At 51.4% G+C, this 16,947-nt stretch overlaps 1 protein-coding gene across 2 annotated transcripts in view; it reads right to left on the minus strand.

The window, feature by feature from the left end:
* The window catches only part of MTMR4 (myotubularin related protein 4), a 93,541-nt gene that overhangs the window by 36,228 nt on the left and 40,366 nt on the right, over nucleotides 1–16,947 (minus strand). The window contains exons 1-3 of one of the 2 annotated variants that reach the window (XM_075013723.1): nucleotides 6,628–6,695; nucleotides 6,343–6,461; nucleotides 1,436–1,525 (exon numbers count right to left, since the gene is read on the minus strand). In XM_075013723.1, the coding sequence (XP_074869824.1) occupies nucleotides 1,436–1,525; nucleotides 6,343–6,393 (141 nt within the window). In that variant the 5' untranslated portion in view covers nucleotides 6,394–6,461; nucleotides 6,628–6,695. Of the gene's footprint in view, nucleotides 1–1,435; nucleotides 1,526–6,342; nucleotides 6,462–6,627; nucleotides 6,696–16,947 lie in introns of those variants that run through there. The other variant, XM_075013724.1, reaches the window with a different exon arrangement.

Here is a 16,947-nt window from a genome sequence, read left to right on the forward strand (position 1 = left end):
CTAGCACCACTCCTGGGGTTTCACACAGATACTCTGTACTGTTTGGTTTCAGGCTGTTCTGGGACCTACGCGAGTGCTGCCCAGAGTCTTCTGGCTCTTCCAATTGTTTTTAAGTTATTAAGGATTTTGCCCACGTATGTTATTTATACGGGTTTAGGCCCATAAAGGGCACTGTCAACCCAAACGCCACCTCTGCCTGGCAGCCGTGTGCTTAAGAGCTCAAGGACATAACGAAGATTCTACCCGACAGTTTACGTTCTGCTTCTGGCAGCACCTTCTGCCTAGTCCAAGTTGCTGCTTCTCATGACTGGGTGGCTCTTTCACACAGCAATTGTGCAAGCAAAGCTTTAAAAACAGGCTTGTGAGGTTATGACTATCAGAGGGGGTAACCCTGGGGCAAACTGACAGGTGGAGCTCCTGTCACAATTCCTAACCCATTGACACCGTCTTGTTCTTGTGCTGATGGTGTCGCTGTGAACCCTCTTTTAACTGAAGAGACCAGGAATAAATAATTTGTGAATGTGAATCACTCCTCTGACGCGTAGGTCTGCCGGCAGAGCGACCATGGCACTGCGTCTGACTCTATGCCGTCTCGTCAGGGTTTGGGTTACCACACGCCTCTCCCAGAACAGCGAAATGACAGACCGACTGTCCCAACCCCCATTCCTGCGAACATCCTCGTGACCTGACCCCCGTCGTTCCTCTCACCTCCCAGGAGCCTCCATTTCCAACCCCTTAGTCATCCCTCAGTGCAGAGCGCCGACTGCAGTTCAGCATGACGCTGCTGGCCACGCAGCGGGCACAGCAGAGCAGCAAGTGCATGTGTGTGGTCAGAGCCTGGCTCCTGCTATGGGAGGACAGCTGGCGTGTGGGGACCTGAAGGGAGTGGAGCATGTGGAAGGCAGAAGGAGACCTGAGCAGTGTCTCACAGCATCCGTCTCTGACACTCTCCTTGCTCACATGGATTCTGCCATGAAGGTGCCTACATCTAAACCTCTCCAGGGACGTCTCTCCTTCCAGCAGCTCTGACCTGCACCTCCACAGCCCGACAGTGCCTCAGATACCACACACTGAACCAGACTTGTTGCTGCTGTTGACAGATTCAACCCGCAACCAGCCAAAGTGGCCTGGGAGGGTCTTCCCGCAGCAGAGTCAGCACAGAGGCTGTTCCAACACTCAGGCGCACTCGCTGACAGCCAAGCAAAGGAGCATGGCCAGAACAACGCAGCGCATTCTCATTCCTCATTACAGTCCCACCACCTTGTGGCCACAGCAGCAGGGGCTGTGGTGTGCAGGAAGAGGAGGGTCAGGAGGAGCACACAGCAGCTGGGGGACAGTAGCCTGCAAGCTCAGGGAAGGTGACCTTATGAGCCTATGGCCTGGGATTTATACAATGTTCTTCAGTGGAAGGTTTCTCAGGTTCTCGTACTCTTACCTGTAAAGATTCTTCTTCCTTAACCAGCTCTTTCGGGGGGAACAAGTCCTTGGCCTGGATATACTCCAAACTGGGAGGGCCTTCCTCACCCTGCATTGCAAACAGAGCACACACTCAAGCAAGAGGCGCCTGGGAGCACTTTCAGCTTACTTGGACAAGGACTTTCCCAAATCCATCTTACAGATTTGGAAAAACAGTGATCTCTCCCCCCACCAATATGAAAAGTAACTTTTTTACCCCCAAAGTATCTCACAGACATCATGGACTAACTCCCACTTTGTTATCGGCATTACCGCTCAAGGAGAATACGGCACTGGATTACTTTCATAGGTCGAGTGGAAACGTATGGAATTAGATACAAGATTGACTCTCTGAAAGCACCATGAAAGCGCCTGAATGCTTAAGTTTCATGGGCATCGTTACAGCAACTTTAAGTCCACCTAAGATTCTGTAAAGAGACCTGACTCACAGAGGCCCTATTAGGATTCCTTAAAATGGGAACTCAAAATCACAAATACAGGGAAATCTAACCCTGAATTTCACCCACTTCTAAATCGTGCATTTGTCCACCTCTCATTTCAGGACTTGCTTAGAAAAGCATTATTTAAAAATGGATATTAACTGGATAGGTAAGAGTCTGGGAGAAAAGCAGTTTAAAAGTCTAACTTTCATTGAAACATGTTTGAGATTAATTTTCTTCTATGATCTCTGAAACCAGTTTTATCCATTGGTCATGAGTGAGAACTAGGTTTGGAGAAAAGACACACACACACACAATCACAATGACTGAAAAATAAAAGTTTGTGCCTTTAAAATAAAATACCTTTGTGCTTGCGCCTTTTGGGGAAGAAACCTGAAATCCAGCACAAAGCTAATCTCCATGGCAGACCATGGGAGCCAAGTGATTTGGGCACCTTATAAGGGTTTAAACACACGCATCACATCTGCACAGTAATTTCAGGGTAGACTTTTAAAATGAAGATTTCAGCATGTTTTAGTGTTGAAAACAAAACTCAGAGGCAAAGTACACATGGGCTCATCCTTCTCGTTACTCCTGGGGGAGTTCTGAGTCACCGCACAACGCAGAATTGTGCAGAAATTAATACTTGTTGTGCAGAATTTCCTCCCTCCCCCAGAAGTGGGCTGCAGTGCTGCTGATGGCCCCTAGGAACCACGCAACCCAGCAGAGCCCAGTTCTCACACAGAAGACCAGGGATGGGCAATATGCAGCCCCTTGGCTGGATCCGGCCAACCCAGCTGACTGGCACAGCGTGCACATTTACAGCCGGTGCTACGTGCGTCCAGCTTCCCCTCCCACCACATTGCTCTGCCTTGCAGCCAACCTGCTCCCAGGACTCTCCTGCTGGCTCTGAGGAGGGGGGGAGTGCTGAAGTCAGAGTGTTCCCCTGCCCCTGCACCCCATCTCTGCAGAGCAGGGCTCAGGGAGAGGTGCACACGCAGAGGAGCTGCTCCACTCTGACGTGTGGATGGTGAGGGACAGAGATGAATGCCTGGCTGAAGAGACAGTGCAGTTTCTAAGATTTCTCCAGCAGCAGCTCTTCCTCTCTGACACTCACTCAGTCTTCTTCCCCACACAGACCCTGTCCTTGGAGAGTGGCTGGGAACAGACGACAGAGCCAGACAGCTCACCCTGTCTGAAGGAGACAGCGCAAGGCATCTTAGAAACTTACCCAGCAACAGCCAGCACAAACATACTGTCACACACCCCTACACAGTCCGCCACACGCCTACTCTTCTCTGTGCCTCACCGACTGTGCCACACCCCCCCGAGTCACAGTCACACCTGCACACACTGTACCACATGTTGTCCCAGTGTCTGGGCCTCACACACACATTCACAAAGTCTCTGTCACTCTCTCACACTCACTCCTACACACACTCTGGAGCAGGTCTGTGACAACTCGTCAAAATCCATGGAGTGCCCCACCCCCACCCCCCTGGTGAAAATTATTGCCCATCCCTGTAGAAGGCAGTGTCTGGGGAGCGGGAGAGAGCTGGAGGAGCCCAGCAGCTGCCCTGAGGGAAAGAGATGGCAGTTCTCGGGGAAAATCCACACGTGCCTAGGACCAAGCACTGGGCTGTCTCTACCACTGGAAGCCGGGGCTCCTGGGCTGGAGAGGCCTGACAGCTGGGCCTTGGGAGCAAGGAGGGAGGACGCAGTGGTTTGCCAAACCAACACTGGGCTCTGGGGAGATGAGGCTGTGGGTGCCTGGTCCTCCAGCTGGGCTGTTGGGGGGCAGGGGGAAGACGGCAGAGAAACAGGAACTGGGATGCCACAGGGTTTATTTAACTCTGCGCCCCTGGGGGGGAGAGGGAGGGGACATATATGTGTGTGTGTGACAGACATACTTGCTGGCAGGTATTCTGAAATAAAACAGGTGTGATTGTGTAGCGTTATTTTGACAAAATCTGCAGGATTTTAAAACCTCGTGTGCCGAACTTTCTGGCACAGAATGCCCTCCGGGGTACCTTGCTGAGCACAGAGCACAGGCCCACCAGCTCACACAATCTAACGCTTCCCTCATCCCCTCACCCACACTGCTGTGCCCCCCCACACCTAACAGTGCACAAAACATATGGCTAACAACTCACACCGCTCCCTCAGGCAGCACACAAATGTGCTAGGGTAACCAGAGTTCCGGTTTTCTAGGGATAGAAGAGGCACCTATTACCTCCCATCCCATCCTGATTCTCCATGCTCTCTGGTCACCCTAACACCCTTGCAAAGCGCACACTCCCAAGACCTATCCCAGTGTTGGGTGCCAGAGAAGTGTGCTATCAGTTCACACACACAGGCCCTGGGGTTCCACCAAGGCCAGGCCTACGGACACACCTAACCTGGCACAGAAAGAGCAGTACCTCTAGCAATCTGTGCTCTCGTTGATGGCTAGCCAAGCCATGGCGTAAGGTCATCAGACCTCCCGCTAGGCATTCCCCAGTCCCAGATCTCCCAGCCACAAAGGCAGCAAGGAGCTCCACTAGCATCCGGGTAGCACAAAAGGGATGTGAAGTAAGGTGCAGCCCACTGCTCCAGCAGCTCTCCGAAGGAGCCAGTTCGGTACTGTACGAAGCCAGTTCTGAGAGCCACCTTCTGCCCACCACTTACGGGAACGCTTTAATCCCACTTCAAGAATTTTTGCAACCTGTGTGCACGGGGTTGGGCTCAGCAGTTGTGGTGGCCCCTTCTGGACTTGCCACTTGTGGCTCTGTAGGTCCCCAGCGCAAACCCTTCCTTCCTGGGCCTTGGGGTGACTAGGATTGCCCACGCTGCTCTCAACACACTCACAACACTACAGCTCCCCATTAAGATAATGACTAATCCAGGGTCATGCTTCAAGGTTTCAGCCAGCCAGTAGTCTGCAGGGATCAGGAAGGCTACGCATATCTGGGATTTATTTTTGCCTTCCTCTGAACCACTAGGGATTCTCCACAGCTGGAGGAGATGAGACCAGTGCTGAATCGATACAGAGAATTCTTTCCAGCTACCCAGCTAGTGCATCTTGGTCACAGGCCAGAGTCCAGCAGACTGCCAGAGGTGGGGTTGGAAAGGAATCCCCCTCACCTCCAACATCAGGTTAGCAGACAGCCTGGGGAGTTTTCACCTTCTGCTGCACCACAGGGCCTGGCTCACCTTCTGGGATCAGCTGGGCACTTCTCACCTAATCAGCTCCTTGCCACTGCAGGCGTAGCCATCAGAGGTAACTGTCTCTCCTGTTCTCCACTTGGGTGCACAGTTTAATGTCCTGGGGACTGATAGGCTTTGGTCTATTCTAAGTCTCTGGGCTCCCTACAGGCCATTGGCAGAAACCTCCTGGCCTGGAGAAGATGAGAGTAAAAGATCCAATTGCTCCCTGTGGCCCTGAAGTCTATGAAACATCCCTTTCAGTCACTATAAAACCAGGGCATCGCTGCCAGCTGGAAGCCCAAGCGTCGTCATTCCCTACAGACCAGTCAGGCTGTAGGTGCCTGCATGCAGATAACAGGTCAAGGGTAATGGAGAGGGGGAGGGTCCCTGCCGAGTCTCCAGGGTCACAGCAATGGCTTGGAGCCAGAGCCCTGCAAGGCAGCAGTCAGCCAGCACCCAGCTTCATGTGCTCTTAGCCAAGTGGTGATGAAGCAGGACAGCAAAGGGAAGGCAGCAGTGGTGCCACACCAGAGGACAGACTGGGAACAGAGCCCAGCTGGCTGCTGTATACCTGCTCACAGAAACAGGTACCTGGACCACCAGGCTAGACATGTAGCCCCCTAAGTAACACCAGGGGGACAGGACAGCAGCCCCCTGCAAAACTGAACAGGTCTGCAACCACCTGCATCTCCTCATTTGCCTCCAAGCCAGCATCCTGTAACTGTGTGGGGTGGGGGGCACCATGCCCCCTTTCCAGGGCATGTGACTAGAATGGGAGCACGGTGATCCCCTTGCAGGCAAGGCTGGTGCTCAGGGATGCCCCCAGGCACCTGCTACTGTCACACTGTAATTTTCCAGCTGCAGTGTGGGGCCGGATGGGAGCGTGTGCAGCACAGCATACTCACTCTGGCCTCCCTGACCGACTCTCAGCTACTAGCTAGCTGTCACTGTGGCCTCAGGAAAACGCAGGCCACTGCTGCAGGAACAGCAGGGTCCAAGGCTTCTCTCAGGAGCATGAGGAACGGTTGAGATGAAGTTGGGGCAGAGCAGATTTCTTCCCCCAAGAAAAAGCAGCTGGGGCAGAGCGTGAGCAGCATGTCAAGCCCAAGCCAGGCAAGAGCAGGGAGGGGCGCAAGGACTGGCAGGACAGGCCCTGGCTGCGACTGCTGCCCCTTGCCTGCCTTGGGACCGAAGCTGGAGAGAAGCCCGGCCTGCCACCCTGCATGCAGGCAACAGAGGAAGAGGAGGAGAAGACACTTACAAAGCAGTTGAGCATGGAGCAGGAACTGCGGCCCGGCAGACTCATGTTCATCTCCAGAGGTGGTGGCTCGGCTGGGCGCACACGAACTGCATCACCCTTCTCTGGTCCTTTGCTGCTGCCTGCAGCGACTCACACAGTCACACCCAAGCAGTGCAGCCCTCCTGGCCCTCAGAGACGGGCAGGGGCATCCCTGCTGCAACCGACCACAGCAGGTGTGCCGGCTGGCGCTGCTGCCGCTGACAATGGAGGCCGGGGAGGGAAGGAGGAGGGAGAGACTCCACCTACCTCCCGAGGAAGCCAAGCACACCCTGCCATCTGAGCGTCTCCTTGACAGGCTGCATGGAAAATGGAGGCACCAGCAAACCGGCCAGAAGGATTCACCTCCTTCCCACCCCTACCGGCAGAGCTGGGATTCTGCTGACACACGGACCCCACAGGCACGTCCCCCCTCCTCCTCCAACTAAGCTGCAAGCCAAGGGAGAGGAGCCTGCTGGGAAATGCAGTCCTGGGCTGCAGCGCGCCCCCAGAGGCACCTGCCACACAGCCTCCCCTACCCAGACAGCGTGTGCAGGAATGTGCAGGAACAATAGCAGGCAGCTCCCTTTGTGCGCTCTCCCTGAGCCGCCCCAGGGCCTGGCTCCCGCTCCAAGCCTGCTGCAGCGGGACACGGTTCCACACTGCCACAGCAACTGGGTCCCAAAGCTCCAGGGACTGCAACAAACCAGCACTCAAAGCCTCCATCGCCTGGCAGCTAAGCTCTGCCTGATCAGAGAGAGCAGACAAAGGGGCTGTCCTCTCCCACCCTGCAGCTTCCTCTGCTAAGGAGCCCACAAGTACACAGCCCTGGCCAGCAGAGCACAGGGAACTTAAAGGGCACTGCCCCACAGGCCTCTTCTCTGCACTGGGGTTACTAGCGGCACATCTCCGAACGTACTAGTCCGGGGCAACCGTCAGTCAGGGTGAAGAGTTTTAAACTCGCTCTTCTGCAGGGTGCTCGTCTATGCCAGGGCTCCTAGCACCACCAACTCCAGCGCAGCTGCACTGGGCGAGCAGAGGTAACAATGAGAAATGGTCCGAACATCTCTCCCGGGCAGAGAAGCCGGCAGCACAGAATCCTCCCTGCTCTTGCAGGTCCCAGGGCTATGCTCCGACCACTGCCTCTCCCGTATCTCCAGGCCAAGGGAAGGACTGCTGAGGACCCAGAGTCAGCGCCTGCCCAGAAGCCACGCTGAGACGACAAAGTCTCAACCGGGTTTCCGTCACCAGCTGTAGCTGCGCTCCACCACACACTCCTCAGACACCAGCCTGACCTTCCCAGCGTCAACAGCCCTGTAACACACGAGGGTGAGATTGGGGGCACGGGGAGGGAGGGAACCTTTTGTGGGTCGGGGGCCCCGGACCCACAGAAGAATTAGCCGAGGGCCTCACAAAAGTAAAAGCAAAGCAAAAACAAACAACCAAACAACAAAAAATCCACGCTCGACAACCCTCACTGATTGGCCCCTGCCTGGGACATCTCATTCCTCTCACACTCCAGCCCCACGCACAGATTAGCTCTTGGAAGAGCCTGGGGTGGGACTCAACACAAGGGAGGGATTCAGGGTCCAGTATCAGGGAGGGGACTTCCAGGGAGCAGGCTAAGGGTGGGGGCACTGTGTGGGAGGGTGGGGGTTTGGGTCTGGAGGGGTACAGCAGTAGAAGCGGGATGGGATCTGAGGAAGGGCAGAATTCGACTCCCTGAGACAACTGATGGGCAGCATCCCCTGGGAAGCGAATATGAAGGGAAAGGAGTTCAGGGGAACTGGCCGTATTTTAAAGAGGTCTTATCGAAGGCACAGGAACAAACCATCCCAATGTGCAGTAAGAGAAGCAAATGCGGTAGGCAATGAGCTTGGCTTAACAGGGAAATCCTTGGTGAGTTTAAACTCGAAAAGGATGTGTGTAAGAAGTGGAAACTTGGAGAGATGAGTAAGGAGGAGTATAAATATACGGCTGGAGAATGCGAGGGGGTAACCAGGAAAGCAAAAGCACAATTGGAACTGCAGCTGGCAAGGAATGTGAAGTATTACAAGAGAGGTTTCTACAGACATGTTAGCAGTAAGAGAGTGATCAGGGAGGATGTGGGACTGTTACTGGACGAGGGAGGTAACCTGGCAACAAATGACATGGGAAAGGCTGAAGCGCTCAATGCTTTTTTTGCCTCAGTCTTCACGGACGAGGTCAGCTCCCAGACTATGGCACTAGGCAGTGCAGTACGGGAAGGAGGTGGGCAGCTCTCAGTGGGGAAAAAACAGGTTAAGAGCTATTTATTTAGAAAAGCCAGATGCACACAAATCCATGGATCCAGATTTAATGGATCCAAGGGTACTGAGGGAATTGGCAGATGTCATTGCAGAGACTTTGGCCATTATCTGATGAGCTTCTGTGATGAGGTAACTGGATCTGCGGACATGGGGAAGTCAGTGGATGTGCTATACCTTGACCTTCGCAAAGCTTTTGATACACAGTCGCCCACAACATTCTTGCCCATATGTTAAGTATGGATTGGACTGTAAGATGGATAGAAAGCTGGCTAGATGGTCGGGCCCAACAGATAGTGATCAATGGCTTTATATCTTGTTGGCGGTCGGTTTCAAGTGGCGTGCCTCAAGGATTGGCTCTAGAGCTGGTATTGTTCACCCTCTTTATTAATAACCTGGATGAGGGGATGGATTGCACCGCCAGCAAATTTGCAGATGACTCTCAGCTGGGGGAGAAGTAGATAGGTTGGTGGGTAGGGATAGGGTCCAGAGTGACCTAGATAAATTGGAGGATTGGGCCAAAACAAATCTGATGAGGTTCAACAAGGACAAGTGCAGGGTCCTGCACTTGGGATGGAAGAATCCCAAGCATTGTTACAGGCTGGGTACTGACTGGCTAAATAGCAGGGCAGCAGAAAAGGATCTAGGGATTACAGTGGATGAGAGGCTGAGTATGAGTCAACAGTGTGCCCTTCTACCCAAGAAGACTAATGGCATATTGGGGTGCATTAGGCAAAGCATTTCCAGCAGACCTAGAGAAGTGATTATTCCCCTCTATTTGGCACTGGTGAGGGCACATCTGGAATACTGCATCCAGTTCTGAGCCCCCCAGTACAGAAAGGATGTGGATGCATTGGAGCAGGTCCAGCAGAGGGCAATGAAAATGATTCGGGGGCTGGATCACATGACCTATGAGGAGATGCTGAGGGATTTGGGGTTATTTCATTTGCAGAAGAGAAGAGTGAGGGCCAATTTGATGGCAGCCTTCAACTTCCTGAGGGGGGGAGCTAAAGAGGCTGGAGAGAAGCTGTTCTTGGCACAACAAGGAGCAATGGTCTGAAGTTACAAAGGTGTAGGTTACACATGAGGAAAAACTCTTTCACCAGGAGGATGGTGAAGCACTGGAATGTGTTACCCAGAGAGGTGGTGGAATCTCCATCCCTCCAGGTTTTAAAAGCCTGGCTGTAAAAGGTCCTGGCTGGGATGACTTACTGGGGGTTGATCCTGTGTGAAGCAGGGGGCTGGACTAGACGACCTCCTGAGGTCCCTTCCAGCCTGGGATTCTCTGATTCTAGGCAGGAGAGAGTCTGCCTGAGAGGGCAAGGGGATGTTTGCCTGACACAGTTCTGGGGGACCACATTGTTCCATGCCCCTCACCACTCCCAGACACCTCCCGCTGCTGCTTCCATCGCCTGGGACTGGCCAATAGCGGCAGAGGGGAAAAGCCTCTAGGACGTGCTTCCCCACACTGCGGTTCCTTCAGCTGGGACAAGGAGGTGGAGTGGGATGGAAAGGACAGGAGAGGAGCTTCCTCCCCCAGCCAGGCAGAGCCCACAGGCCTGATCCAGACCATCCTTGCCTGGGTCTGGCCTGCGAGGCTCAAAGCTTCCCCTCTACCTCCCATAGCAGGGACCCAGCACTAGCGCTCCAGCCTCACAAATAGGGTGGGGGAGCAGGAGGCTGAAGCACGAGCCAAGGCTCCCCACTGCGAAGGCAGGGAGGAGTGAGCCCCAAGCCTCACATGCTGAATGCAGACAAGCTGTGGGCCGCAAGTTCCCCACTCCCTTGCCAGGGCTTCGGCACAGCAGGAAGTAGCAGGCTAGGGTTCAGGGCAAGGATGCTTGTGGCTGCACTTGGAGCTAACGACCAGAGACCATTCCTCACAGGTGACCAGCCTGTGGTGAGACGACAGATGGAATGAAGCAGGGAAGGGAAGCACATGGGCCACATCCGGCTCAGGGCACGATTTGCTCCGACTTGTGGTGAGACAGCAGTGCCCAGCTGGACCCTGCATCCAGCCTTTCGTCCTGCACGCAGGTGAGGAGGAGACAGCCAGAGTGAGGAGCCAGGCCAGGCAGTGGAGTAAGCCCCAAGCTCTCGCCCTGCCTGGACAGCCACAGCAAACAGCCACGCCATGCACCAGACAAAAGCTTAGCAAACCACCAGCTGCTTCCTGCAGTGCCCAGCCACAGCCAGAGACTGCTGCATGCAGGGGAGGAGGCACATGGCAAGCGTGGGGTGGCTGGAGCAGGGAGGAATGAGTGGCTGGGTGGCAGCCAGGAAAGCCCCTGAACCGCTGCACTGCCTGGCTTTACTGCTCCCTATAAGCTGAGAGCTTGGTCAGCCACCTGGGAGAGATGAAGGTGACACCCAGCTGATAAAGCAGAGCACCTACAGCACTCACACTGGCAGCCTGCATTTCTACTGGTGGTACACATCCACACACGGACTGGCACACATAGCAAAATTTATTCCACCCATGAATAGGAAAAAAATTAGAGGGAACCCTGCTGGGGCAGCACCAGCTGGGCAAGTCCCCAGCCTTTGCCCTGGCTGGGGCATCCGCAGCAATTTCTACAAGCTTTTTGCAATAGCATGTTTAGCAGAGGCTTGCTTTGCTCACAGCAAATGCTGCTTGGGGATAAAGATTCCAACCCTTTTCAGATTAAAAATGGCTTCTGGAAGCAAAAGGTGAAAAGCAGGCACGGAGTAATGTGGTTTTAATGAAAACGGACAAATGATGACTTTTTTGTGAAGCTGAAAGGCCTGATTTGTGGAGATGCGATTTCTGTCTCAAAAAAAAAAAATCAAACCTAGAAAGACACTACAACACAAAGCACAGCAAATATGAACAATATGGAGGACACCTGTGTGGGGACAAAATTAAAGAATTTAAAAAGAATTTGCACACACAGCCAACAGTTTTCACAAAAACGCAAAAGGGGAGGGCGGTATTATACAAGAAAGTCAGGTGGTGAGTGAACTGAGCACAAAAAGATTTCAGCCTTGTTTGTTACAACCACAGCTTTACTAGCATCCAATGAACTTAGATGATTTGAGAGCATGAACTAATCTCGCAGGACAGCGTCAGACAGAGTTCAGGATACGGCTCAGGATATTGAAATGTCTCTGAAAGATTCTGCAGCTGATTGAGTTCTGCTCTCTGGCGACTGCTGAGACAACAGACACAAGTACAGCTCAGCTGTCTATTTTCCTGCATGGACCCACACCAGGTTTTGCTATTCGAGAAGACTTGTTTTCTTACTATCAATGAATGACATCATTAGCGATGAAAAGGTTTTTGAGAAAGTTACATCACACAGTTATCATTTGACAAACAGAACGGTCTTGCTACTGATGGTTCTCCAGCTCTGGCTGGATCTCAGAAGGGATTAGTCACCTCAGTCAAGAAAGAAACATGGAGTCCTACATATCATATCTCACACAACTGGAAGGGACCTTGAGAGGTCAGAGTCCAGTCCCCTGCAAATGGATCGCTTTGGTCTAGATCTATGCACCATTCATCAAGAGAATCTGTGCACACAGTCCATGCAACTGAACATAGCCATGTCGACAGTCGTACCCAGCATTAATTTTACCAAACCAAAGGGTGAAACAGCTGCCAGTTTCAAGAGCATTGTATGGTCATTTAGCTGATTACTGTGACGTGTGATGGCTGAGCCCAGGGTGTGTGCTGATGCGGTTTTATCACCTGAGGAAAGAAGTGTAATTTTTCATGGAGATAAAGGAAAAAGCTGTGGCTGAGCTGAGTGACCCAAAGTGGCTGTATGACCTGGTATTCATGGTTGACATAGAATCACAGGGCTGGAAGGGACCTCACGAGGTCATCTAGTCCAGCCCCCTGCTTCAAGCAGGATCAACCCCAACTGAATCATCCCAGCCAGGACTTTGTCAAGCGGGGACTTAAAAACCTCGAGGGATGGAGAATCCACCACCTCTCTAGGCAACGCATTCCAATGCTTCACCACCCTCCTGGTGAAATAGTTTTTCCTAATATCCAACCTACACCTCTCCCTCTTCAACTTCAGACCATTGCTCCTTGTTCTGCCATCTGACACCACTGAGAACAGTTTCTCACCCTCCTCTTTAGAGCTCCCCTTCAGGAAGTTGAAGGCTGCTATTAAATCACCCCCTAAGTCTTCTGTTCTGTAAACTAAACAAGCCCATATCCCTCAGACTGTCCTCATAGGTCATGTGCTCCAGCCCCTTAATCATTTTTGTTGCCCTCGGCTGAACCTGCTCCAGCACATCCACATGCTTTCTATACTGGGAGGCCAAAACCGGACACAATATTCCAGATGTAACTTCACCAGTGCCAAACAAAGAGGAACAACCACTTCTCTAGACCTGCTCGAAATGCTCCTCCTAATGCACCCTAATATGCCACTAGCCTTCTTGGCTATAAGGGCACACTCATATCCAGCCTTTCATCCACCATAACCCCTAGGTCCCTTTCCGCTGTACTAGTGCTTAGCAAGTTGGTCCCCAGCATATAACAATGCTTGGGATTCTTCTGTCCCAAGTGCAGGACTCTACACTAATGCTTATTGAACCGCATCAAATTTCTTTAGGCCCAATCCTCCAATTTGTCCAGGTCACTCTGGATCCTAGCTCTACCCTCCAACCTATCTAACTCTCTGCCTAGCTTTGTGTCATCTGCAAACCGGCTGAGGGTGCAATCCAGTCCCTCATCCAGGTCATTAATAAAGATGTTGAACACCACCAACCCCAGAACCGAGCCTTGCGGCACTCTGCTTGAAACCAACCACCACCCAGCCATTGACCACTACCCGTTGGGCCTGACCATCAAGCCAGGTTTCTATTCATCTTATACTCCATGGATCCAATCTATATTTCCTTAACTTATGGGCAAGAATGTTGTAGGAGACTGTAACAAAAGCTTTGCTGAAGTCAAGGTACATCACATCCACTGACTTCCTCATGTCCACAGAGCCAGTTACCTTGTCATAGAAGCTAATCAGATTGGTCAGGCATGACTTGCCCTTGATGAAACCATGTTGGCTACTTTTGATCACTTTCCCCTATTCCAAGCACTCCAAAATGAATTCCTTGAGGATCCCCTCCTTTACTTTCCCAGAGACTGAGGTAAGGGTGACTGGTCTATAGTTCCCTGGATTGTCCTTTCCTTTTTTAAAGATGGGCACAACATTTGCCTTTTTCCAGTCATCTGGGATCTCTCCCATTGTCCAAGAGTCTTCAAAGATAATGGCCAAAGGCTCAGCAATGACATCTGCCAATTCGCTCAGTACACTTCGGTGCATTAAATCCAGACCCATGGATCTGTGTACCTCTAGTTTTTCTAGAGAGCTCTTAACTTGTTCCTTCCCCACAGATGGCTGCCCTCCACCTTCCCATACCGCACTGTCTAGCACTGTAGCGTGGGACCTCTCTTTGTCTGTGAAGATGGAGGCAAAAAAAGCTTTAAGTACTTCAGCTTTTCTTACATCATCTGTCACTAGGTTACCTCTCTCATCCAGCAATGGCCCCACACCCTTCCTGATCACCATCTTATTGTTAACATAGTTGTAGAAACCCTTCTTGTTATTCTTCACATCCCTTGACAGCTACAGTTACAATTGCACTCTTGCTTTCCTGATTAGTGCCCAGCATTTTCCAGCCATATACTTATACTCCTCCTTAGTCAACTTTCCACGTTCCATTTCTTGTACGCATCCTTTTTGAGTTTAAGCTGACTAAGGATTTCCCTCTTAAGCCAAGCTGGTTGCCTACCACGTTTGCATTTCTTACTATGCTGCGGGATGGTTTATTCCTGTGCCTTCAGTGAGACTTCTTCAAAATACTGCCAGTTCTCTTGAACTCTTTTCCCCTTCATCTTCGTTTCCCAAGGGATCCTGCTCTCCCCTTCTCTCAGGGAGTCAAAGTCTGCTCTTTTGGAATCAAGAGTCTGTATGTTACTGCTCACCTTTCTTACTTTTGTCTGGATCGTGCAATCTACCATCTCATGGCTGCTGTAGCTCAGGTTTCCACTCACTTCTATTTATCCTACTAGTTCTTCCTTGTTTGTGAGCAGCAGCTCAAGTTGTGCACAGCCCCGGTCGGTTCCTTTAGCACTTGTACAAGGAATTTATCCCCACCATTCTCCAGAAACCTCCTGGATTGTCTGTGTGCAGCTGTATTGGTCTCCTGACAAATGTCCGGATGATTAAAGTCTCCCATGAGAACCAGGGCCATTACTCAGCACTTCTCTTTGTGCACAATCAATAAGTAACTTTGCAAAAATCACCCATATTTACTCAAGCTGATCAGTTTTTGCCTCCCTTTCACCTCTGCCCTCGTTCATGAAGCATGTTGGCTCTGTAGAGTTTGCAGCTTTGAAACCAGGCTGCTTTCCAGTAAGGAGCCTCCTTCGGTACTCAAGGGGAAGGTCCAAGCTCTGGGAAGTTCTTCAGCTGTCCCATACTCCAACCCACCAGACCAGCTTCCACCCAGGTGACCAGGCCAACAGGACGCTCATGCTCCTGCATTTGTGCAAGCCAGGAGACCACTGGGGGTCATCTTTTACTTTACTCAGAAAGCTTTTGGGGGGCCAGGTGGGTGCACTAATGGAGAAGGAAGTTTCTTTATCAGCAAGTTGCATGGGAGAGGCTGCCCTTCTGGTAAACTGCACTGTTCACACAGATTTACCATTCACCACTGATTCCTGAGCTCAGACTGGCAAAGTGATCAAGAAAGCTTTCCCTGGGAGGGCCAAGGTTCAAGGAAAAACTGCATTCTCTTCAGTCTGGCATAAATGTCAAGCCTGACATGAGGCTTCAGCAGAAGGACTCGTAGGACAGGGAACAAATGTGGCCCATGGGATGTGGGTTTGAGACCCCCTGATCTTGAGTAATTTTGTTATCACCTGCAAATTTTGCTACCTCACTCTTTACTGCTTTTTTTCAGATCATTTATGCACGTGATGAACAGCACTGGTCCCAGAACAGACCCCTGGGAAGACCATTAGTTACTTCTCTGCATTCAGGATATTACTAAACAGTTTGCGCTTGTAGCCAAGAAGACTAACGGCATATTAGGGTGCATCAGAACAAGCATCGTGAGCAGATCTAGAGTAGTGGTTGTTCCCCTCTATTCGCACTGGTGAGGCCACATCTGGAATATTGTGCCCAGTTTTGGGCCCCCCAGTACAAAAAAAGATGTGGATTTGCTGGATCTGGTTCAGCAGAGGGCAACAAAAATGATTAAGGGTTGGAGCACATGACCTATGAGGACAGGCTGAGGGATTTGGGCTTGTTTAGTCTACAGAAGAGAAGACTGAGGGGTGATTTGATAGCAGCCTTCAGCTTCCTGAGGGGGAGCTCTAAAAAGGATGGTGAGAAACTGTTCTCAGCAGTGACAAATGGCAACACAAGTAGCAATGGTCTGAAGTTACAGAGGGAGAGGTGTAGGTTGGATATTAGGAAAAACTACTTCCTCAGGAGTGTGGTGAAGCACTGGAATGTGTTACCTGTGGAGGTGGTGGATTCTCCAGCCCTTAAGGTTTTAAAGTTCTGGCTGGGATGACTTAGTTGGGGTTGATCCTGCTTGAAGCAGGGAGCTGGACTAGACGACCTCCTGAGGTCTCTTCCAGACCTATGATTCTGAAAACCAACCATTTATTTCTACCTTTTGTTTTCTATCTTTTAACCAATTATGGATCCAGGAGAGGGGAGGACACTCTCTCTCTCTCTCTCTCACCCCAAGACAGCTCACTGTGCTTAGAGAGCCTTTGTTGTTGCTGTTGAGGGCTTTCTGGCAGTCCAAGTAGTACACTCTGTCCACTGGATCATACTTTGCCATATATTTATTGGCTCCTCCCCCAGGAGAATTCTAGTAGACTAGACTGGTGAAGCATGATGTCTCCTTACACAAGCCATACTGACCCTTCCCTAACAAACTGTGCCTGATCACGCCCTACTTTACTATAGTTTCAACCATTTGTCTGGTTCTGAAGTTAGGCTTACCTGCCTGTAATTGCAAGGGTCACCTCTGGATCCTGTTTTAAAAATTGTTGACAGACTAGCTATCCTCCACTCAACTGGTACAGAAGCTATTTTAAAGAGGTTACACGCCACAGTTAGTTCGATGAAGTGAAAACTGGGAGCTACTAAAGAAACCATTTTTCTATTTTAACTACAGTAGAAAATTGAGGTTCCACTGTTAGAAGCCCCAGGGAAAGTAACATCAATAAGAGCAACATTGGAATCCCATTAAAAAATCAAGGGGACATAGGCTCCTTAGTGCCAGAGTTGCTTTGAGAATGATC

Source organism: Carettochelys insculpta, chromosome 19 (genome assembly GCF_033958435.1).
Source record: "Carettochelys insculpta isolate YL-2023 chromosome 19, ASM3395843v1, whole genome shotgun sequence".
In the NCBI taxonomy this organism is placed as follows: Eukaryota; Metazoa; Chordata; order Testudines; family Carettochelyidae; genus Carettochelys; species Carettochelys insculpta.